This window comes from Hypanus sabinus, chromosome X1, assembly GCF_030144855.1.
Source record: "Hypanus sabinus isolate sHypSab1 chromosome X1, sHypSab1.hap1, whole genome shotgun sequence".
Taxonomy (NCBI): Eukaryota; Metazoa; Chordata; class Chondrichthyes; order Myliobatiformes; family Dasyatidae; genus Hypanus; species Hypanus sabinus.
In genome coordinates this window covers 26,971,768-26,996,558 of record NC_082738.1, presented here as the reverse complement: position 1 = coordinate 26,996,558, position 24,791 = coordinate 26,971,768, and the positions used below count along the sequence as shown (strand labels likewise).

At 44.8% G+C, this 24,791-nt stretch overlaps 1 protein-coding gene across 4 annotated transcripts in view; it reads left to right on the top strand.

Moving 5' to 3' along the window:
* The window catches only part of LOC132384724 (rho guanine nucleotide exchange factor 25-like), a 407,339-nt gene that overhangs the window by 372,878 nt on the left and 9,670 nt on the right, over nt 1-24,791 (top strand). For 3 of the 4 annotated variants that reach the window (XM_059956127.1, XM_059956131.1, XM_059956129.1), the window contains 7 exons: nt 2,155-2,224; nt 9,694-9,783; nt 10,166-10,258; nt 12,786-12,836; nt 19,420-19,497; nt 20,475-20,666; nt 23,438-23,618. In XM_059956127.1, coding sequence (XP_059812110.1) covers nt 2,155-2,224; nt 9,694-9,783; nt 10,166-10,258; nt 12,786-12,836; nt 19,420-19,497; nt 20,475-20,666; nt 23,438-23,618 — 755 coding nt within the window. The remainder of the gene's footprint in view (nt 1-2,154; nt 2,225-9,693; nt 9,784-10,165; nt 10,259-12,785; nt 12,837-19,419; nt 19,498-20,474; nt 20,667-23,437; nt 23,619-24,791) is intronic. The other variant, XM_059956128.1, reaches the window with a different exon arrangement.

The following is a 24,791-nucleotide window of genomic DNA, read 5'->3' as shown; positions in this document are numbered from 1 at the left end:
AGCTCCCTCCTAGTGTTGCTGTCATCCACCTGCACTCAGGGTGATTTGCATGAGCGAATTAACCCCTTGCACACATATTGGGATGTAGGTAAAAACCAGAACACCTAGGGTAAACTGCGGGGATAGCGAGCACACTCCACACAGACAGCAGCAGTGGTCAGGATCAAAGCCATGACTCTGGAGCTGTCGGGTGCTAGCTCTACCTGCTTTGCCACTGTGCTGCCTAAAGCCTTAAAGGCCACACTACATAAATATTCCAGGAGCATAGATTTAGGCCATTTGGCCCAACTAGTCCCTTCTGGTGATCAATCTCCACATCAATCTCCTCTACATCTCACCAAATGCTTTTGGCCCTGTGGGCTTATCCAACTTCCCCACAAAAATTACTTCTGCTACTCAATCTCTTGCTCGAGGAACAAGCTCCACATCCATTGCACCTCTCAGGGGGAAGATGTCTCTCCTGTATATCACACTGGATTTATCAGTGACTATTTTGTTCACTTGGGCTCCATCACAAGTAGAAACACCTACGCCCCTCCACCCTTTCAAGGCCTGTTGTGATCTGAGTGACCCGTATGTTAAGTCGGCAGAGTCTAAACATTGAAACCAAGGTTCAGGAGTGGATTACAAGCACTTGTTTGGAGATATGCAGACAAGTTTGGAACTCCCTTCTCCAAACAACTGTTGAGGCAACATCAGTTGTTAACCAAATATATAAGATGGATGTCTGGTGTTAGATGACACATTTATAGTTAACTCATGGCTCACACTGTTGTTACAGTTGAGAGGAGGAGGCAATTCAGCTCTAGGGGCAAAATAGCCTCCCTTCTCAGCTCTTAACTCAGCTTGCTGGCAGTGTGAGTAGAACAACAGTAAGGTGCCCTCAAAGTTATCATAATGAGCTAAACAAATAGTAAAAATAATGAACATAAAAATTAAAAATTGATGAAAACACTCACCAGGTCAGGCAGTATCTGTGGAGGCATTTCAGGCCAAACACCCTTAATCAGAAGTTGAGAAGAGAACAAAGAAAATGTCTGTGACAGAATGGTTATCTGAATTTTGTTGGGTTCCTGAGGGCTGTAGAGGAAGATGGGATGCTGTACTTTGAGATTATATTGGGACAGTGTGGGAGGTTGAAGGCAGAGAGATCAGGGTGGAAGTAGGATGGAAATTAACTGACAGCTGACTGGATGTCCAACATTACCCTGGTGGTCATTTGGAGAACGGAAAGAGCTCTGGAGATCATAGAACATAAAACGTAACAAATTAGCATGCGGATACAGCAAGTATTCAGGAAGGCAGACAGGATGTTGGTCTTTATTACAACTGGCATAGTATATAGAAGTAGTGAGGTTTTGATGCAAGATTACAGGGCACCAGTGAGACCGTACCTGGAGTACTGTGTACAGTTCTGATCTCCATGTTTAAGGACAGATGTACTTGCGTTGGAGACTGTGCAGCGATGTTTCACTGGGTGACTCCTGGGATGGAGAGGCAGATGTCAGAAGCGAGGTTGATCAGGTCTGACACTCATTGGAATTCAAGAGAATGCGAGGTGACTTCATTGAAATACAAATATTCTGAGGGGTTTTGATGGGCTGGGTACTGAGAGGAAGTTTCCTCTTGATGGTGCTGGTGGGGGATGGGTATGTAGAAAGCACTAGGGGGGATAGTGAGGTGAGACTCTTCACTATCTACCTCACATTTCAGATGAACACGAGGAGCAATTTCTTCTCTGAGGATTCTGAAACTTTGGAACACTCCACCTCAGAGAGTGTGGAGGTAGAGTTATCGAATATACCCTAGGTGCCAATAACAAACCTTTGAACCACAAGCGATTCCAGGGGAATGGAGAGAGAGCAGGGAAGTGTTGCCGAGGCTAAACAAAGACCTGATGTGAATCTGAAACTGGTTTGCTCTCTGCAGATGCAATCTAACTTGCTGACTGTTTCCAGTATTTTTCGATCTTACTTTGCATTTCCAGCATTTGCGGTTCTGGTTCATTTATTTGGCACTTTTGAAGCATGTCCTGTAAAAGCCCAGTTCCCTTGATGAGAATTTGGTTTTCCATCGTGCTGTACTGACAGGAATCCTGGCGGGCAATGATGTGCAGGGCCGATTATTATTAAATTATCTATCTTTCATTCACAGCTATTTCTTAGGCGAGCTGGAGAAATGCCTAGAAGAACCAGAGCGACTGGCTGTGCTCTTCATAAAACATGTGAGTCGTCAGCGACCCTGCTCACTTTATCGAGATAACTGACGTAAAATGGACCCCAGGCGCACTTCCACCCCCTCCCCACCTCCTCTGCCCTCCACCATCTAATCTTTTCCCCTGGCCCTTTATCACTTCAGAATTGGTCTGCATTTGCTTTTGTTCTCTCTGATGCAAACTTGCGCAAAAGGGTTAGAGGTTTTGAAAGCACAGTGTGGTTTGAATTTCGGGAATGGATTGTGCATTTGGGATGTGCAACCTCTCTAGTCTGCCAGTGTCCTGCTCCTTCTCGAAATGGTAGACTGTAACACTGAGTCCCGATACCACCACTGCTCATATTTCCTTATCGCATAGAAGGAGGCTGTTCTGCCCATTCGGTCTATGCCTGCTCTCAGAGCATCCAAACAGTCCAATTTACTTCCTTTCAATATTAATCTTTCTATTGATTTCCATTGGTTATCCCAACACACAGCCACTCACTGTGGACAACTTACAGCAACCAATTAGTCCACTGACCCTGCATGACTTTGGGATGTGGGAGGAAAACAGAGCATCCATGGGAAACCCACACAGTCACAGGGAGAATGTGCAAACTCCACACGGACAGCAGCCGAGGTTGGGATTGAGCCTGGAGCTGTGAGGTAGCCTCACTACCTGGTACATCCCTGAGCGGTCTTTATAAATCACTATAAATCCCTTGCTTGTTCCAGTAAGCATATTCCCTCTTCAATCACTCAATCCATCGTTTCCCCAGATTGTAGAAATTGACTGGAGCAACTAAGTTCAAACTATTTTCCCACTCTACCTCTAGCTAACTCTGCCGAGACTCCCAGAACTAGAAATAGAGTTGTCAAACCTCCAGAAATGAGGTGTTCTTTAAAATCTTATATTTAGAGATGGGTGCAGGGGAGTCAAGGGCATGTTAATCAACAAATAATCAAGAATTGAAGAGTCTGTTCGCTTTCTGATCACCTCTGGGAAGACTGGCAGGATGGATGACCAATAGCAGGAGTGGATTGCACCAGTAGCAGGAGTGGTTTGTCACCAAGAGGTCATGTGACAAAACCTCACCAGAGCTGGCAACCCCTGCTGAGATTGAGAAAGGGGTGAGGTCATCCTCACCAGTGGTAGGTGGCATAAGATTCGGGTAGTGTTGACTGAGGGAGGAATATTGGCCAGGACACCATTTGGAAGGACCCCAGTGGTGGCTCAGGAACTTTCACATCCCCCGAGCTGAGAAACGGCTGTCAGGCTGATGTTCTCCACCCCTGAATTCCACATCTGGATTCCTGGCTGTCCGCACATGGGTGGGTACTGCTGAGGTATCTATCAACATGCTACTGAGGTAGAAGGTGTCATTTCACAGTTTGGGCATAGGTAGGAGCTCCTCACATCTGGAATTGAACTGCTCCCTCAGGTGGATGGTAGAAGGAGGAGAAAAGATAGGTGGTGGATTCCTAAAGGAGGTCACACCAGCACCTCATGCTGGGTCAGAGACAGACTGCTCACCTCAAAAGTTTAGGCCTATTCATTGGCATGGAATTACATTAGAAATTCCAGTAAAGACCATTCAGCCAAAGCACTGGTGTTGTCAAATCTCCAAATGTCGGCCTAGTCCCAACTACCAGCTCTATGCTCATATATCTCCTAGGTCAGCGAGGTCACGTGGCTGATATTCGGTCCTTGCTGATTGGTTCATTGTAGGTCAAGGAGGAGACGGTGGCACACTTTTGAAGCCACACTTTAGTTAGGGGAGGACCATCACAATTATATTTAATAAATGGTTTTATTAACCATTACAAGTCAGTCAAACAATTGTCTTGTTTTAGGGAGGGAGACAGGAATGCAGACAAGGCATTATAACAAGCCAGTGACTTTTGCTAAATGGAGTCTCCTTATGTGGATATCAGGTTAGAGTAGAATTGGTTGGACATTTTAGAAACATGGAAACATAGAAAACCTACAGCACAATACAGGCCCTTCAGCCCACAGAGCTGTGCTGAACATGTCCTTACCTTAGAAATTACCTAGGCTTACCATAGGCCTCTATTTTTCTAAGCTCCATGTACCTATCCAGGAGTCTCTTCAAAGACCCTATCGTATTCGCCTCCACCACCGTTGCCGGCAGTACATTCCACGCGTTCACCACTCTCTGAGTAAAAAACTTACCTCTGACATCTCCTCTGTACCTACTCCCCAGCACCTTAAAACTGTGTCTTCTTGTGCCAGCCATTTCAGCCCTGGGAGAAGCCTCTGACTATCCACACAATCAATGCCTCTCATCATCTTGTACACCTCTATCAGGTCACCTCTCATCCTCCGTCGCTCCAAGGAGAAAAGGCCGAGTTCACTCAACCTATTCTCATAAGGCATGCTCCCCAATCCAGGCAACATTCTTGTAAGTTTCCTCTGCACCCTTTCTATGGTTTCCACATCCTTCCTGTAGTGAGGTGACCAGAACTGAGCACAGTACTCCAAGTGGGGTCTGACCAGAGTCCTATATAGCTGCAACATTACCTCTCGGCTCCTAAACTCAATTCCATGATTGATGAAGGCCAATGCACCGTTTGCCTTCTTAACCACAGAGTCAACCTGCACAGCTGCTTTGAGTGTCCTATGTCCTCCAAGATCCCTCTGATCCTCCACACTGCCAAGAGTCTTACCATTAATACTATATTCTGCCATTATATTTGACCTACCAGAATAAACCACCTCACACTTATCTGGGTTGAACTCCATCTGCCACTTCTCAGCCCAGTTTTGCATCCTATCAATGTCCCACTCTAACCTCTGACAGCCCTCCACACTATCCACAACACCCCAAATCTTTGTGTCATTAGCAAATTTACTAACCCATCACTCCACTTCCTCATCCAGGTTATTTTATAAAGATCACGAAGAGAAGGGGTTCCAGAACAGATCCCTGAGGCACACCACTGGTCACTGACCTCCATACAGAATATGATCCGTCTACAACCACTCTTTGCCTTCTGTGGGCAAGCCAGTTCTGGATCCATGAAGCAATGTCCCCTTGGATCCCATGCCTCCTTATTTTCTCAATAAGCCTTGCATGGGGTACCTTATTAAATGCCTTGCTGAAATCCATGTACACTACATCTATTGCTCTACCCTCATCAATGTGTTTAGTCACATCCTCAAATTTGGCCATCTTTTTTCATATTCTTATAGGAAACAAAAAGAGGTCATTCAATTCAATGCCAGCATATTCCCCTGTAATCTATTCTACCCATGTTCCCATTATTCCCCACCAGATACCCCTTACCCACACTCTCGGGATAATTTTCAGTGGCTAATTAACCCAACAACCTGCACGTCATTGGAATGTGGGAGGAGACCGGAGCAGTCAGGGAAACCCACACAATAACAGGGGAAACGTGCAAACTCCACACAGACAGCACCAGAGGTCGGGATCGAACCTGGGTCTCTGGAGCTGTGAGACAGCGCTGTGCCACTGTGCCACCCATAAAGAACGACAATGTTCCAGAACAAAGTCAACTCTTCAAGGACAACCTCTAAATGCGAGCAAACTCTTGAGGGGGAGCGCAAATTTTAACGTGCAATTTTTTAATGAATAAACCTTGCTTATTTATCATAAAGTAAAGCATTTTGAGGACCCATAAGGTGTGGTTAGTAGATATGTTGAGCGAGCTTGGCATATGAGGTGCTGGGGTCACTTAGAGTATGCATGTAGCGCAAGTCTCTGATTAATGCAACAGATCCTTGCCTTTCAATGCTGTCTCTGTACATTTTGGCACCAACTCATGCTTCTTTCTGGAGCATGGCTGCAGACTCACTTGGTGTCTTGTTGGTGACCAGTAAACAAGCCCGGTGCTGTAGTACTTCTCAGCTTTCATCTTGGCCCTCTGACAAAGTGTGAGCTCCAGTCGGGCATCCAAATCAAAACGGACACCTCAGGGGCCGTGTGTCAGACTGGAGCCAGCTGCAACATCTGCTCTCTGCCTGCACGAGCAAAATTAGTAAATCTTTGCCTTCAACTGTCTGTATGTGGGAAAGGTCAGTTCACTGTGAAGCACCCAAGTGACTCATTGTGAACCTGGAACAAGGCAGATGGGTCAGTTTAAATAAGACGTCCGAGTGATACAGAACACGTATAATTCAACAGGGACACTATGATCGCAGGTTTAGAATCTGCTCATATGAGGTGTCACCTGTAACCTAGTTAGCAGCATGTTTGTCCTTGGAATCAATAATGTATGGGTACCATTTGGTGGCTCTGGGCCTGTACTCACTCAAGTTTAGAAGCATAAGGAGGAGTTTTCATTGAAACCTATATATTTTGAAAGGTCTAGATAGAGTGGATGAGGAGAGGATGACTCCTATAGTGAGGAAGTCTGGGACCAGAGGACACAGCCTCAGAGTAGTAGGACATCCCTTTAGAACAGAGATGAAGTGGAATTTCTTCAGCCGGAGGGTAGTGAATCTGGAGAAATTATTCCCACAGGAGGCTGTGGAGGCCAAATCATTGGGTATATTTAAAGTGGAGGTTGATAGGTTCTTGGTTAGTCATAAAGGTTATGGAGAGAAGGCAGGAGAATGGGGTTGAGAGGGGTAATAAATCAGCCATGATGGAATGGCAGAGCAGACTCAATGGGCCAAATGGCCTAATTCTGTTCCTATGTCTGTTGAGTTATGATGTCATAAGTTGTGGGTCTCTATCCATACCCTAAAGTATACTAAATCCAAACTGATGTGCAATACAGAGGGAGTTCTGCAGAGCCTGAAGGCCACAATTCAACTGAGACCCTATCTTATTCTTGGGGGGAAGTAAAGGTTCCTCTTGATATTCCAAGTCATGCACACTGTCACATTGCCAAGTAGAAACACCTTCGATGTTTGTGGGATCTTGCTCTGTGCTGGTTTCACTATTGCGGTCCCCTACAGAGAAACAATTATGTGCCAACATACACAAAATGCTGGTGGAACGCAGCAGGCCAGGCAGCATCTATAAGGAGAAGCGCTGTCGATGTTTCGGGCTGAGACCCTTCGTCAGGATTTTTGAGACCCTTGAGTCCTGACGAAGGGTCTCGGCCCGAAACGTCGACAGTGCTTCTCCTTATAGATGCTGCCTGGCCTGCTGTGTTCCACCAGCATTTTGTGTGCGTTGTTGTTTGAATTTCCGCATCTGCAGATTTCCTCGTGTTTGCTCTAACAATTATGTGCCATTTGGATCAGATGTACTTTGACTGCAAATAGAAATCCAACATGTTAAAATTACTTTGTACATGGGGGGTGGGGAGAGCTGTTCAGTCAGATTAGGCTGAAGTTTGTAAATTAAAATATTTTTAGCCAGCCCCAAATGTCCCTGCCCTATGCTGAGGGCCTTTCTTTCTAACATAAGGTGAACTGACCAATGGCAGGAGCACTGAGGAAAGGCCACCCTAAGCACCCTAGACAGTCTTTACAGCTGGCAAAGCCCTACCACGGCTTCACTGGCTGTCTAAACTTCAAATCATTATTAATAGTCACACAGTCATAGGGTAATGCGGCATAGAAACTGGCCCAACTGGTCCAAGCTGACCAAAGGGCCCAAGTAAGCTAGTCCCCATTTGCCTGCATTTGGCCCATATCCCTCTAAACCGTTCCTATCCATGTACTTAACTAATTGTGTTTTAAATGTCATTATGGTATTGGTATTGGCTTAGTATTTTCACATGTGCCAAGATACAGTGAAAAGCTTGACTTGTATATTGTTCATAGAAATCAAACGATGCACTGAGCTAGTATAACAGTGCAGAATAAAGTGTAAAAGCTACCAAAAATGTGCAGTGCGGGTAAATGGCAAAGTACAAGATCACAATGAGGTAGATTGTGAGGCCAAAGGTCCATCTTATCGTGCAGGAGGTCCACTCAAGACTGGTAACAGCAGGACAGAAGATGACCTTGAGCCTGGTGGTACATGCTTTCAGGCTTTTGTAACTTCTGCCTGTGGGGAGAGGGGAGAAGAGAGAATTTCTGGGCGGTGGGGGGGTTCTTTGATTGTGCTAACTGCTCTACTGAGACAGAGAGAAGTGTAAACAGTGTCCATGGAGGGGAGGCTGGTTCCCATGATGTGCTGAGCTGTGTCCACAACACCCTGCAGTATCTGTCTCAGCCATTCCCTCTGGCAGCTTATTTCATATACTCACCACCCTCTAGGTGAAAAGGTTGCCTCTCAGGGAACCCTGGACTTAAACTTCAGCCCTCTAGTTTTTTGGTTCCTTTTCCTTGGGAAAAAGTCGAACTGCATTCACCCTAATTATGCCCCTCATAATTTTATACACCTGCATAAAGTCACCCCCCATTCTCTTTCCAAGGAGGATTGTACCTCGTGTCCAAGCAACATTCTCATAAATAAGCTTAAATAGCCAATAATTAGGCACTATTAACATTTTTAAGATTGAAGTAATTAAAAATAATTCTTTAAAAGTTTAAAGCGAGAAACAAAACTAAAATTCTAATTTTGGACATCTTAAACTTCTTTGAACAAATTAAACATGACTTTTTTTAACTATTCCCTTCACATCAGTGCCAAAGCCCTACCATTCCCATAGAAATGAACATGCCCTGGGTCCTTGCGCCATTTCTTACCCATTGCAGGATCCCAGCGGTGACTCAGTGTAAAGAGCTGGTAAATGTCTGTGAGCTTCTGCCTCTGGGCTCCCTGTGAGAACGCATGGGCTGGCTTACACTTTAACAGCTATACACCATACACCTGCTGTGATGATGAATGACAGGGCAAATGCTGGTGGGGCTGTGCAGCCACTTACCCCAGCACACCCTGTCCCTGTGCAACAAGCATCAAGCAGACTTCAACTTTGCAATTATGTTGTGCACAAATTAAGGAACACGTTTCACCATTTGTATGTAACTCCCTTGTGTGCTGTTCAGATGAACTGCAAAGTGTCTTAGAGTCACTGAGCTTTACAGCACAAAAAAGGCCCTTCAGTCCACCACATTCATGCTGACCTTTTCACCCCCTACACTAATCCCATTTGCTTACAATAGATCCATATCCTTCTCTGTCTTGCCTACTTATGAGCCTGTCAAAATGTCTCTCAAACATAGTGATTGTACCCGATTCCGCCTCTAACAGTACATTACAAAGATCAAAAAAAAATTCCCCTCAAATCCCTTTTAAAACTCCTTCCTTTCACCTTAAACCTGTATCGACTTGTTTTTGATACTAGAGGGTATCTCCCATTGAGTGTATCTCACAAGTTCCAAGTGTCTCAGCACTGATCCCTGCAGTCACTGATGTACAATCAGAAACTCCACCATTATTATGACCTTCTGCCTCCTATAACCAAACCACCAAGTCAGTTTTGGATCCTTTAGCCAGCTCACCTTGTGCGAGGGCCAGGAAAGAAAACAACGTGCACGTGCAAAGGGGCCTGTGTCGTGAGTTCTTGTCTGGAGTTGAAACTTAAGCAGAATGAACGTCTATTATTTTCCAGGAAAGACGGTTGCACATGTACGTGGTTTATTGCCAGAATAAACCTAAATCAGAGCATATCGTCTCCGAGTACATCGACACCTACTTCGAAGTGAGTGCCCTTTCATTTCGCTCTGGTTTTGCACACACAGCACTTGGACTAAGTTCTATGCTAGCATGCCTGAGCTTAACTGGGGAAGAATAGGGAGCTTATTCCATGTTATCTCTGGAGATGTGGCTTTGAATCCAGATTTCCAGCTTTGCTGACTGCAAGCATTTTGTGCAACTTATGTGCTTAGTGAGGGTAGAGCTTTTAACGTGGCACTAATTGATACAGAATATTCCCTGATTACAGAGTGCTAAATATGCTTAAAAGATAACAAACAGTTGCATAGAGTGCAGTGAATGTGGTGAATTTGGGGGAAGAAAGCAACATTCAGGAAGCATAAGGCTGACCTCCCCTTCTATAGTAATGCTTTGTGCTTGTTTTTCAGGAGTTGAAGCAACAGCTAGGCCACAGGCTTCAGTTGAATGACTTACTTATCAAACCCGTTCAAAGAATCATGAAGTACCAGCTTCTTCTGAAGGTGGGGACCAGTCTGTTTATGCCTGGGCCTACTGATAAATAACCAACATTATCGAAGGGGATGCTTGTTCTTGATTAAGCATTAAAATTTGTTTACCATTCCTTAGCCAATCTGTTTATTTGCACCGGCCCACATAGTGAAGCAGCAACCCCTGTCAACATAGCAACAGAGAAAGGGTCAGTGTGGGTATGGAATGGAAGGAGTGTGTGGTTTGTAGTTGTATGTAAGCCTTGATCTGGCCGAACAATTCCTTCCTGTTCCTTTGCCAGTTCCCGGAAGCTGCTCTGTACCTGACCCAATGAACAATTTTCCTCCTTCCTTCTAACATGGAAGATTGGAACATCCCTCCCAGGTAGCTGCATCTGAGCTGCTTCTAATCTCTTGCGTGTCTGAACGCGCACTCTGCGATACGCAATTTTGCTCTGTGGTACTCAGGAGCCTGTCTGCGCTCAACTGGACGCACAACAGTGGTGCTATGGCTGACCTGTTAGCGAGGCACTTTAACAAGCTGAAAGCAGCGACTCTTCACACACTGCCAGGCACGCAACGCTTGTGGCTTTTGTACTAAACAGTTTTGGCCACCCTGCAAATCTTCTGGCCCTTTAAGGGCAGACCCACACACGCAATGATTCAGAAACAGTTTCTTCCCATCTGCCAACGGATCTCTGAACAGTCTATGAATCCGTGAACACTACCTTTTTCCTTTGCAATATTTATTTTTGTGATTTACAGTAATTTCATGAACTTGCACTGTACAGATGCCGCAAAACAACAGACTTCATGACTTCAAAGTGAGTGATAATTAATCTGATTCTGACCCTGCTGACGCCTTGCAGCCAGTTATGAGTTATGCTCCATGTTATGTGTTGGATTGATTGCCAGCTCCAGTACACATGCCTCCCCCAGCTCCAGGAATGTCCTGGATTTCCTGGGAATGAAAGATTCACACCAGGCTCACAATTTGCTGTATTACCATATGGTGAGGGAACTGCACCGTGGCGGGCAGGAAGGCTCTGCAACGGGTAGTTAAAACTGCCCAACGCATCATTGGCACCAGACTACCCGCCAGAAAGGTCAGCAATATCATAATGGACTCCCCCACACCCCCCCCCCCCCCACCCTGCCTCTGGATTGTTTGCTCCGCTCCCATCAGGAAACTGGCTTTGCGACGTCCGCACCAGGACCACCAGACTCACAAACAGTTACTTCCCCTAAGCCGTCAGGCTGATCAGCACCTCCACCCATTAACCCACCCCTCCACTACTTCCACTTCACCTAGCGTCACTTTATGTACATCCAATCAGTCTGCGGTGCCTTAGAGATAAAATGGGTGACCACCAAGGAAACCTGCCTTTTGTAGCAGATGCAGCAAAGATGTTCGACAAAACGGTCCCCAAATCTTACATTGGATCTCAGTGATGTAGAGGAGGCCGCACCAGGAGCACCAGATACAGTAAAATGAATGTGAGCTTGCCGTGGCCCCTTTAAATTCTTATCCCATCATATTACAGCACAAACACAGGACATTAGGTCCACCTAAACCATATGGGTTAAATTCCCTTCTCCTTCTCACGCCATCAACATAATCTATGCTTATGACGCAGAAGAGTTGCAGCATGATTGGCTATGCATAAGTACTTACACTGGGTATAGATAATCACAATCTTTTTCCCCAGGGCAGGGAAGTCTAAAACTAGAGGAGATAGATTTAAAGTGAGAGGGAAAAGATTTAAAAGGGACCTGATGGACGACTTTTTCACATAGAAGGTGGTGAATATATGGATGAAAAATGGTAAAGGTGTGTGCAATTACAGTGTTTAAAAAAGATCCGGACAGGTAGATGGATAGGAAAGGTTTAGGGGGAATTTGTGGAAATAAAATTAGTTTGGATAAGCACCTTGAAGGGCCTGTTTTAAAACACCATGCAACATCTGTACATTTCTAGAAGGGTCAAGCATTGAATCATACAACAAGGGTGGAAGCTATTTTGCTTACAGTGTCTGCACCTTTTAAGTGAAAGTGCCAACCAATTTGTCCCATTGCCCTGTTCTTCCCCCACACCCCGGCCAACTTCCTGTTGATCAGTTACTTCTCCACTGAGCCTATTTCCCTCCTGGATTGCCAAAGTCACCACAGGGTCGCAGCTGTTGGGACGAGACACGGGCGAAACTCCTGCCCTTCCCACTCCTTATAGTTTATCCAACCCCAACACACACTCAGTGCAATCGGCAAGGCCAGGCAAGGTCTATTTAATTGCCCTTCCAATAAACTTAACCCCATGCAGCTCCAGTTAGCATTCCAGGCACCAGGGAGGGATTCTGGATGATACAAAAGCACAACAGATTTCCTCCTCCTTCAACCTACCTAAAAACAAGGCATACTGGTTCTGCAGCCCTTTGGAGACCACTTCTGAGTACTCAATTGGTTGCCGTGGGAAAATAATCATTTATTGTTTGATTATACTGATATGGCTGACAAATTTGCAGCCCTTAAGTCACCTGTTCCATTTTTTCCCCCTTTTCTCCAGGATCTCCTGAAGTATTCAAAGAAGGCTGAGCTGGACACCACTCAGTTAGAGGTACAGTAACTACCACTCACTGCAGACAGCACAGCGGCACAGCGGGTAGAGCTGCCATTCACAGCTCCAGAGACCCATGTTCAGTCCCGACCTCTGTGTGGAGTTTGCACGTTCTCTCCATGACCACGTGGGATCTCCCCCCCCCCCCCCACATCGCAATGACACGCAGTTTGATGGATTAATTGGCCGCTGTAAATTATCCTCAGTGTGAGGCTGAGGGTTAGAATCTGGGGGGAGTTGGTGGGAATGTGGGGAGAATAAAATGGGATTGGTGTAAATGCAGGAGTGGTAATTGGTTTATTATTGTCACATGTACTGAGATACAGGGAAAGGCCACCCAGACAGATCATTCCATATATCAGTAGATCTGTCAAACGTAGAGGAGGCATGAGCCGCGGAGGTGATTTGGCAGTGAGTGATAACTTCGATAATAACTGCAAAATAACAAGCCACAAGGGGCCACAAAACAAGAGAGAACAGATACTTATCACAACAAGGCAACACGGTAACGGAAGACTAGAAACAATTGGATGATTTGATGGGTGAGCAAGAGCTGTGGATGAGAGCTGGGTTTAAATAGGCTGCAGGAGATGAGCTGGAAACAAGCTGGGTGAAGACTGGGAGGTGTCTGCCTATGGAGGCCTGACAACATCAAGGTAATACGAAAGGAAAAACAAGAACAGAATAGGGAAAGAAAAACAATAACAAAATACAAAACATAGCTTTGCCGAGAAAGTGACATGGAGGCACAAGGGCCAGGACAAGATAGATTGGGATCAAGAGTTCACCTTTATTGTACAAGAGTCTGTGCGTTAACCTTATAACAGCAGGATAGAAGCTGTCCTTGAGCCTGTTGGTATGTATTTTCAGACTTCTGCCTAATGGAAGGGTGGAGAAGAGATAGAGTACAGCACAGAAACAGGCCCCTTGGTCCAACTGGTCCGTGCTACTCACAACAACCTGCACCGGGACCACAGCCCTCCATACCCTTCCCATCCATTTATCTATCCAAACTTCTCTTAAACGTTGAAATGAAGCTTGCATGCACCACTTGTGCTGGCAGCTCATTCCACAAGCTCATGACCCTCTGAGTGAAGAAGTTTCCCCTCGTGTTCCCCTTAAACTTTTCACCTTTCACCTTTAACCCTTGATCTCTGGTTGTCATCCCGACTAACACCAGTGGGAAAAGCCTGCTCATGTTTATCCTACCTGTACCCCTCATAATGTTGTATACCTCTATCAAATCTCCTCTCAATCTTCTATGTTCCAAGGATTAAGTCCTAACCTTATCAATCTTTCCTTATAACTCAGGTCCTCCAGACCCGACAACATCCTTGTAAATTTTCTCTTTACTCTTTCAACCTTATTTACATCTTTCCTGTAGGTAGGTGACCAAAACTGCACACAATACTCCAAATTAGGCCTAACCACTGTCTTATACAACTTCAACATAACATCCCGTCTTCTGTATTCAAAGCATTGATTTATGAAGGCCAATGTGCCAAAAGCTTTCTTTATGACCCTATCTACCTGTGATGCTACTTTCAATGCATTATGGAGCTGTTTTCCCAGATCCCTTTGTTCTACCACACTCCTCAGTGCCCTATCGTTCACTATATGAGACCTACACTGGTTGGTCCTATTGAAGTGCAAAACCTTGCACTTGTCTGCATTAAATTCTATCTGCCATTTTTCAGCCCATTTTCAATCTGATGCAGATCCCACTGCAAGCCACGTTAGCCTTCCTTGCTGTCACTACGCCCCCAATCTTGGTGTCATGTGCAAACCTGCTGATCCAGTTAACCATTATTGATATAGATGACAAACAACAACAGACCCAGCACCAATCCCTGTGGCACCCCACTAGTCACAGGCCTCCAGTCAGAGAGGCAACTATCTACTACCACTCTCTGGCTTCTCCTACAAAGCCAATGTCTAATCCAATTTACTGCCTCATCTTGAAAGCCGAGCAACTGAACCTTTCTGACCAACTTCCCATGCAGGACCTTGTCAAATGCCTTGCTGAAGTCCATGTAGACAACATCCACTGCCTTGCCCTCATCCACTTTCCTAGTAACTTTCTCGAAAAACTTACCATGCACAAAGCCATGCTAACTATCCTTAATCACTCCATGTCTATCCAAAGACTTATGTATTTGGTCCCTTAGAATACCTTCCAATCACTTTCCCACAACTGATATCAGACTCACTGGCCTATAATTTCCTTATTATGTTTGGACCCTTTTTATAAGGTGAAACAACAGTTGATGCCGCTTTGCCTCACTTCTATAGACCCTGTGTCTGTCTCCTGAGAAATTACAGAAGCAAAAAAAAATCTTCTAAGATCTCCATACATGGATTACCATTCTGACCTTCAAGAGGACCAATTTTGTCCATTGCAATCCTTTTGCTCTTAATATATGTGTAGAATGTCACATTCACTAATAGCAGATCCAATATCACACACTCTCTTGTTGGGATGCCTAAGTACTGATGAAGGAATCTTTCCTGAACACATTTGACAAATTCTATCCCATCTAGTCCTTTTACATTAAGGGATTCCCAGTCAAAATGTGGAAAGTTAAAATCACCTCCTATAACAACCTTATGGTTCTTGCAACAGTCTGTGATCTCTCTACAAATTTGTTCCTCTAAATCCCTCGGACTGTTGGGCAGTCTGTAATATAGCCCAATTAACATGGTCATACCTTTCTTACTTCTCAGTTCCACCTATAACGCCTCACGAGATGAGTTCTCCAGTGTGTCCTGACAGAGCACTGTCATGGCATTTTCCCTGACTAGCAACACTACCCCTCCTCATTTAATCCCTCCCACTCTGTCATATCTAAAACAATGGAAACCCAGAACATTGAGCTCCCAGTCCTGTCCTTCCTGCAACCAAGTCTTACTAATGGCTACAATGTCATAATTCCAGGTGTTAATCCATGCCCTGAGCTCATACACCTTGCCTAAAATGCTTCTTGCATTGAAATTACACAGCTCAAGACACTAGTCACTTCATGCTCAACCCTTTGATCCCTGACTTTGTCTGAGGTCTTACCAACATCTGTCTCCACAACCTCTCCACTAACTGTTCTGGCACTCTGGTTCCTGCAACACTAGTTTAAACCCCAACCGCGCAGCATCAACAAACCTTCCTTTAGTCCCCCTCCAGTTCAGGTGCAAACCGTCTCCTCTGTACAGATCTCACCTTCCCTGGAAGAGAGCTCAAAGATCCAAAAATTTTATTCCCTCCCTCCTACACCAGCTCCTTAGCCACATGTTAAACTGTATGATCTTCCTAGTTCTGGCTTCACCAGCGTGTGGCACGGGTAGCAATTCTGAGATCACAACCCTGGAGGTCCTGCCCATTAACTTAGCACCTAATTCCCTGAACTCCCTATGGAGAACCTTGTCACTTGTCCTACCCATGTCAGTCATACCTACATGGGACATGACTTCTGGCTGATCACCCTCCCACTTGAGAATGCTGAGGACTCGATCCGAGATGTCCCGGACACTGGCACCTGGAAGGCAACATACCATCGGGGAATCTCATTCTCACCCACAGAACCTCCTTTCCGTTCCCCTAACAAATCCCCTATCACCATAGCTCTCCTCTTCTCCCCATTCCCCTTCTGTTGGCTGATTTGGTGGGCCAAAGGGTCTCTTTCTATGCTGTTTTGTACCTTTCTTAAAATTGCCGATCCAAACTTGTACTGCAGCACTTCGGCACTTTTGATTTCAAAATGATCACTATGTTTTCAAATCGCTTGATAGCTTATTTCATTTCTTCAGTTTCTGTGGGCATTACCAGAATTTATTGTCCATCCCTAGTTTCCCTTGAGATGATGCTAATGAACTTCCTCCCTTTTATTGTGACTTGCTCCATCCCATCAAGCACTCTGACCTTTTCCAGTTGTGGCTTTTTCCATACCCCTGTCTCTGTTGCTGCAATATTTACTGTCATGCCTTCAGGGAATTCTATACTATGTTGTCTCAGGGATATCTCATCAATTCTATCCCTCTATTAGTATGATTAGTGTATTAGTATGATTAGCCATTAGTAATTCTCTCTTAGATGGTTCACAAAGAAGTTCAAAGAATGCAGTTTCAGGGTACTTGGAGGCACATGATTAAAAAAAGCTGTAGTCAGCATGGTTTCCTTAAGGGACAATCTTGCCTGACAAATCTGTTGGAATTCTTTAAAGAAATAACAAGCAGGATAGATAAAGGAGAGTCAGTGGATGTTGTGTACTTGGTTTTATAGAAGGCCTTTGACAAGGTGCTGTACATGAGGCTGCTTAACAAATTAAGAGTCCATGGTATTACAGGAAAGATACTAGCATGGATAGAACATTGGCTGATTGGCACGAGGCAAAGAGCGGGAATAAAGGAAGTCTTTTCTGGTTGGCTGCCAGTGACTAATGGTGTGCTGCAGGGGTTAGTGTTGGGACCAATTCTTTTTATGTTATTTGTCAGTAATCTTAATGACGGAATTGATAGTTTTGTGGCCAAGTTTGCGGATAATAAAGAGAGAGATGGAGGGGCAGGTAATGCTGAGGAAGTGGGGAGTCTCCAGAAGGAGCCAGACAGATTAGGAGAATGAGCAAAGAAGTAGCAAATGGAAGGGAAGTGTATGGTCATGCACTTCGGTAGGAGGAAGGAAGGTGTAGACTATTTTCTAAAAGGGGAGAAAATTCAAAAACCAGAGGTGCAAAGGGACTTGGGAGTCCTTGTGCAGGATTCCCTGACGGTCAACTTGTAGGTTGAGATGGTGGTGAGGAAGCCAAATGCAATGTTAGCATTCATTTCAGGACTAGTACAGTATATAAATAGAACAAGGATGTAACACTGAGGCTTTATAAGGCATTCGTCAGACCGTACTTGGAGTATTGTGAACAGTTTTTTGGCCCCTTATCTAAGAAAAGATGTGCTGGCATTGGAGAGGGTCCAGAGGAGGTTCACGAGAATGATTCCAGGAATAAAAGATTAATGCATGAGGAGCTCTGGGCCTGTATTCGCTGGAGTTTAGAAGAATGAGGAGGAGGTTGAAATCTCATTGAAACCTCTCGAATATTGAATGGCCTAGATAGAGTGGATCTGGTGGGGCTGTTTCCTCTGGTGGAGGTATCTAGGACCAGAGGGCACAGCCTCAGAATAGAGGGACAATCATTTAGAGATGAGGAGGAATTTATTTGCCAGAGGGCAATGAATCTGTGAAATTAATTGCCACAGATGGCTGTGGAGGCCATGTCATTGAGTATACTTAAAGCTGAAGCTGATAGGTCCTTGATTAGTAAGGGAGTTAAGGTTATGGGGAAAAGCAAGAGAATGGGGTTGAGAGGTATAATATATCAGCCATGATGGAATGGTGGAGTAGACTCAATGGGTTGAATATCCTAATTCTGCTCTAATGTCCTATGGTCTTATGGATAAGCCAGTGTCAGAGGTAGGGAAATTTAAAACACAGAACTGTACAGCAGATGAAAAGGCCATTCAGCCTACAATGTCTGTACCAGACACGATGCCAAATTAAACTAAGTCCTTCTGTATGTACATGATCTCTGTTCCTGCTTCCCCTGCATATTTGTCTGTCTAAGAGCCTCTTTAACACTTTTGCCTCCATAATATGAAATATCTGAGGTCTTGGTTGCCATGCACTTCTTGTCCCGAGTTGGGGATTGGTTATGATGGAAACAGTTTGGGGTAAGAGGTTTTTGCACCAGAACCATTTTCTGGGATAAAGTCTCTGGCTATCCACTCTGTCTTCTTGTACACCTCCATCAAGTCACCTCTCATCATCCTTCACTCCAGAGAGAAAAGCCCCAGCTCAAACAATCTATCCTCATAAAACATGCTCTCAATATCCAGGTAGCATCCTGGTAAATCTCCTCTGTACCTTTTCTAAAGCTTCCACATTCTTCCAATAATGAGTCGACTAGATCTGAACACAATACTCCAAGTGTGGTCTAATAAGAGTTTTATAGAGCTGCAACATTATCTCGCGGCTCTTGAACTTAATTCCCCAACTAATGAAGGCCACCTTCTTAACAACCCTATCAACTTGTGTGGAAACTTCAAGGAATCTATGAATAACCTGTATTCTGCCTTCAAGTTGGACCTTCCAAAGTGAATCACTTCACACTTTTCCAGATTGAACTCCATCTGCCACTTCTCAGCCCAGCTCTGCATCCTGTCAATGTCCCATGGTAGCCTACAACAACCTTCTACACTATCCACAACACTACCAACTTTTGTGTCATTTTGGGAAGATAAGCCAAGATAGGGTTTTCACAGAGAACAGAGCCCCAGGGGTGTTGTAGAACAGAGTGATCCTAGGTGTACACATTCTTTGAAAGTAGTCATAGGTAGACAGAGTGGTGAAGAAGGCTTTTGGTACATTAACCTTCATCAGTCGAGGCAATGAGTTGGTCCAGGATTCTTGTGGGAGACATTTTAGTGCCCCACTCTGGAGTTCCTTTACAGAGTCCTCTCACCTTCCCTCCCTCCACTCTCAAACCTGGGTAGGCAAGGTGAGCCTCCTGCACGTGTCTTAACCTTGTGATGTTTTCCCCTGCAGAAAGCTGTGGAGGTGATGTGTTTTGTGCCCAGGCGCTGCAATGATATGATGAACGTCGGTCGCTTACAAGGCTTCGAGGTACCTTTGGCTTTCAGCTGCTTTCCTCATTTTCCAGTTTAACAACCCTCAGCAAGGCTCTTTATTCCACCTTGTAGGCTTAGGAAGGAGTCTGGAGGATGGTCATTTTGCGTCACGAGTCTGTTTAATGTCATGGGTATGTTTATAAATGCTAGGAAATGCAGCAGCAACACAGTACACTACAAACATAGATTACATAAACTTAAAATAACACAATTTAAATGACGAAACAACACCAGTAACGGCTGTGGGGAATATAGTCCAGGATAGTGTTTGGGCTTTTCAGGTCGGCTCAAGAACCTGACGGCAGTGGGGAAGAAGCTGGTGTTGAACCTTGTGGGTCTTCAGGCTCCTGTACCTCCTGCCAGATGGCAGCATTGAGAAGAGGGCATGGACCCTGATGGTGAGGGTCCCTGATGATGGATGCTGCCTTCCTGAGATACTGTCTCTTGTAGATGACCTTGATGGTGGGGAGAGCTATACCTGTGATGGAATGAGCTGCATTCCACCACTCTGTCATCTCTTGTGGTCCTGTGTATTTGAATTTCTATACCGGGCCATGATGCACCCGGTCAGAATACTTCCAGGACCATAAACCTTTGTCTTCTGACCTCAAACCAAGTTTTCCACAGAGACATACAGTACGCATGGGAATTAGCTCTGTGCACAAGAAATGAGGTAAAATCGGTGCCCTTCTCAAAAGCTACTTGCTCACAGTGACATCAGTGTAAGGGCCCATGGTTTAGGCCAGGAATCTGAAGAAGTGGCAATGATTGGGCTCATTGGGCATTGCCCCCCCACCCCCCAGGGGAGTTGTAGGGTGGACAGCTGATGAGAAATCACACTATGGCCACTCCAGCCTCAGCTCTGAGGTGACAGGTTCAGCTTTGCTGCATTTATCTGCTGTCCTCACTCTGATTACTGAATCGCTGCACCTCAGCAGAATCTGACATGTGCGCCATTCCTCCCAACTCCAGGGCAAGATCACAGCTCAGGGAAAACTCCTTCAACAGGACACCTTCCACGTGATCGAACAGGATGCCGGCTTTCTCTCCCGCAGCAAGGAGCGGCGAGTTTTCCTCTTCGAGCAGATCGTGATCTTTAGTGAGCCACTAGATAAGAAGAAGGGATTTTCTCTGCCTGGTTATCTCTTCAAGAACAGTATTAAGGTGATGGACAGCCTTTCCCTTTTTGCCTTTCTGCTGTGCTTATAGTAGGACAAATCTCTTCCACCTCCAGCTTATGGGCATCTGTCTATCCACCCACTGATGGAACAGAACCTAACCTCTATTTTCCAGACTTCCAACCCATTTTTAATGGTACAGAGGCCCTCACTCGCTCACAGCAAAGGAAACTGAAGTCGGAGTAGTCCATTTGGCCCTTTATTCCTGGTCCACCATTCGTAGAAGAACATAGAAAATAGAATGTAGAATATTACAGCTCAGTACAGGCCTATCAGCATAAAACCTTTTAAACTACTCTTAAGATCAGTCTAATCCTTCCCTCCTACATAGCCCTCCATTTTTCTTTTATCCATGTGTCTATCTAAGAGTTTCATAAATGCCACTAATATATCTGCCTTTACCACCACCCGTACACTCAACCACTTCCTGTGTAAAGACTTACCTCTGACATCCCCCCTATACTTTCCTACAATAAATCTCTCTCTCTCTCTCTCTCTCTCACACACACACACACAGACACACACACACCTTGCTCTTGAAACACTCCTTGGACACACTTACATTTACATATTTCCCTCACACCCACAGACAATGACAAATTCTCTTTCACATATTTTCTCTCACTCTTACACACTTGCTCTTGCACATCCTTCCTAGACACACCCATAGACACTTAAACACTCTCACATATTTCTCTCTCTCTCTCCCCTCTCCCCCTCCACTCTCCCTCTCCCCTCTCTCCTCTCTCTCTCACTCACACACTCACTGTGAAGCTTAAGGGATCTGGCAGGTCCTCAACTTTCATTTCTGAAGCAGCTCCTTTGAATTTATCAAATTTGAGGTTTTTTATCAAATTGTGAAGCTGTCCAAGCATGCATGGGGGTGGGGGAGGAATAAATGAGGCTTTTTTTTTGCATTTTAGCTATTGCTTATGGTTTTCCTTTCCTAAAAGCTTCTGAAAGAGTTGAGGAAGTTCGAAGTGCTGGGCTGGAAGTGGGATTCAGGATCCTACTCTGGGACTTGGCTCTCTCTGATCATCTGAGCCAAAAGGGAGGATGTTGTTAACCTGCTCTTGAACGCCTCATTGTAGTGAGCTGCAGAATCACATGGTGAGAGGCCCAGTCACAAATCCTGGCCAGGGCCAGCTCAGTACGCTAGGAGTCAACCACAGGCAGGAATCCATTTTTATTTCAAATAATGCCAATGCATATAAATACCTACCTGCTCCCAATTAACGAGAGGCCATTAATTGCTATATCTTTTGTTGCTAGGTTGCAGAATATGTGAGAGATTTCAATGAGCAGAAAAATCAAAAGAGATTGCTTTGCTTTTAATCTATTATTTCTCTTCTACTTAATTTGTTCAAACTCATTCTCTCCCTTGCAGTCTTTCAAGGCAAGGATTCACTGGCTGGCGTGCTTTTTGTTATTGGTTTCCCATAAATGAATACTTAGCACCTTAAGAAATAGGAGCAGAATTAGGCCATTCAGCCCATCAAGTTTGCTTCACTATTCAATCATAGCTAACTTGTTTTCCTTCTCAGCCTAAATATTCTGCCTTCTCCCATAACCTTTATGCCCTGACTAATTAAGAACCTATCAACCTCCACTTTAAATATTCCAAATGACTTGTCCTCCACAGCTGCCTGTGGCAATGAACTCCACAGATTCACCATCCTCTGGCTAAAGAAATTCCTCTCATCTCTGTTCTAAAGAAATGTCCTTCGATTCTAAGGCTGTGCCCTCTGGTCCTAGACTCTCCGACTATTGGAAACATCCTCTCCATTTCCACTCTATCTTGGTCTTCCAATATTTGATGGGTTTCACTGAGTTCACCCCTCATTCTTCTAAACTCCACAGCCACCAAATGCTCCTCAAATGTTAACACTTTCATTCCAGGATCATTCTCATAAACCTCCTCTGGAGTCCAAAACTACTCACAATATTCCAAATACAACCTGAGAAGAGCCTCTTTTAAATTCCAGTGTTTTCAAAATGAATATGAACATTACATTTGCCTTTTTTACTACTGACTCAACCTGTAAGTTAACCTTTAGGGAATCCTGCACCGGGACTCTCAAGTCCCTTTGCACCTCTGATTTCCAAATTTGCTCCCCTTTTAGAAAATAGTCTATATTCCTTCTACCCCAAAGTGCATGACCATACAATTCATGCACTGTATTCCATCTGCTACTTCTTTGCCCATTCTCCTAATCTGTCCAAGTCCTTCTGCAGACTTCCTCACCTCTAACCACACCTCCACCTGTCATTGTATCACCTGCAAACATGGCCACAGCCCATCAATTCTGTCATCCAAATACTTACCTCATCAGACTCTCAACCTCCATGTTGCATGCTCACTGTGTCGAAGCTGGGACTCTGAAGCAAATACATTCTCTACCATGAATCATTTCCCTCAACTTCCCTGTCCTCTCACACTCAACAACCTTCTGGAGGTCAAACTTGGCACCTTCCAACTCATACTCCTCCGACATACCACATACAATTCATGCTGACACCCCACACCATGACCTTGATGGTTTTCCAATGGACCACTTCTCAAAGATAGTCAGAAAAATCTGTGTTGGTGGGTAGAATTCATCCTTGGGCGACCCAAGTTCAATCTTGATCTAGGATGCTCTCGGTGTAGAGTCTGCATGTGACGGCCCCTCCTGTTCCGCATCACCAGAAAATGAGTGCTACTTCTGTGGTGATTTTTATTTATTGAGTGCTTCTCTCCATCCCACCCCCATTCAGGTTAGCTGCCTCGGCCTTGAAGAAACTGTGGATAATGATCCTTGTAAATTTGCCCTGACCTCACGTGGGACGGATGGGAATATGGTGCGCTACGTCCTACAGGTCTCAAATCCTGAAATCCGGCAGGCCTGGATTTCGAATGTTAGTCAAATCTTGGAGTCACAGCGGAACTTTTTGAATGGTGAGTGAAACGCAAATAATTGCTGCTTAATTTGAAGGCACAATTCTGGCATGGGCTCAAGAAGCTCTGCAGAAGTTGGAAATCTTGAGCAACACACTCAAAATGATGGAGGTGCTCAGCAGGTCAGGCAGCATCTATGCAGGGGTATAAACAGTCAATGTTTTGTGTTGAGACCCTTCATCAGGAAGAATAGACTGATGAAGCATTCTCGGCCTGAAATGTTGACTGCTTATTCCCCTCTATAGATGCTGCCTGACACGTTGAGTTCCTCCAGCATTTTGTGTGATTCCAGCATGGGACTGGTCAATGGTTTATTATTGTCCTATGTATCAAGATTCTGTGAAAAGATTTTATTTGCAGGCATCCGCTCAGATCATTCCATACACAAGTACACTGAGGTAGTACAAAAGGAAAACAATTAAAAGAATGCAGGGTATAGTGTTACAGTTACAGAGAAAGGGCAGTGCTGGTAGACAACTAAGGTGCAAGGGTCATGAGGTAGATTGGGAGATCAAGTATTCTTCTTTAGTATATGAGAGACTATTTGTGAGTCTGATAACAGTGGGATAGAACGCAAGAGGTTCTGCAGATGCTATAAATCCAAAGCAACGCAGACAAAATGCTGGAGGAACTCAGTAGGTTAGGCAGCATCTATGGACAGGTATAAACAGTTGACGTTTCAGGTAAAGACCCTTCACTAAGTGCTAATAAATTTCTGAATGGACATCAAAGCCATGAACACCACCTCACTATTTAATTTAACTATATATATATATATTTACTGTAATTTACAGTTTCTATTATCATGTATTGCATTACACTGCTGCCACATAGCAACAAGTTCCACAACATATGCCGCTGATATTAAACCTGATTCTGATATGGAAAAGAATAAACAGTTGATGCTTCATTTCATTTCACGGTACATGGAACAGGCTTCCCAAAGAAGTGGTTGAGGTGGGTGCAATGTTATCATTTAAGAAGCAAGACTGGAAATTGGGACTAACTGGAAGGGAGAGGGTACTCTTGGGCCAGCAGGGCCTGTACCCATGCTACATTGCTCCATATCTCTGTGGCTCAAAGTCAAGACAGTGTGTGAGTCGGAAGGGAAACTGCAGCTTGTGATGATACCCCACACTTGTCCCTGTTCTGTCATGTGGGAAGACAGTGGCA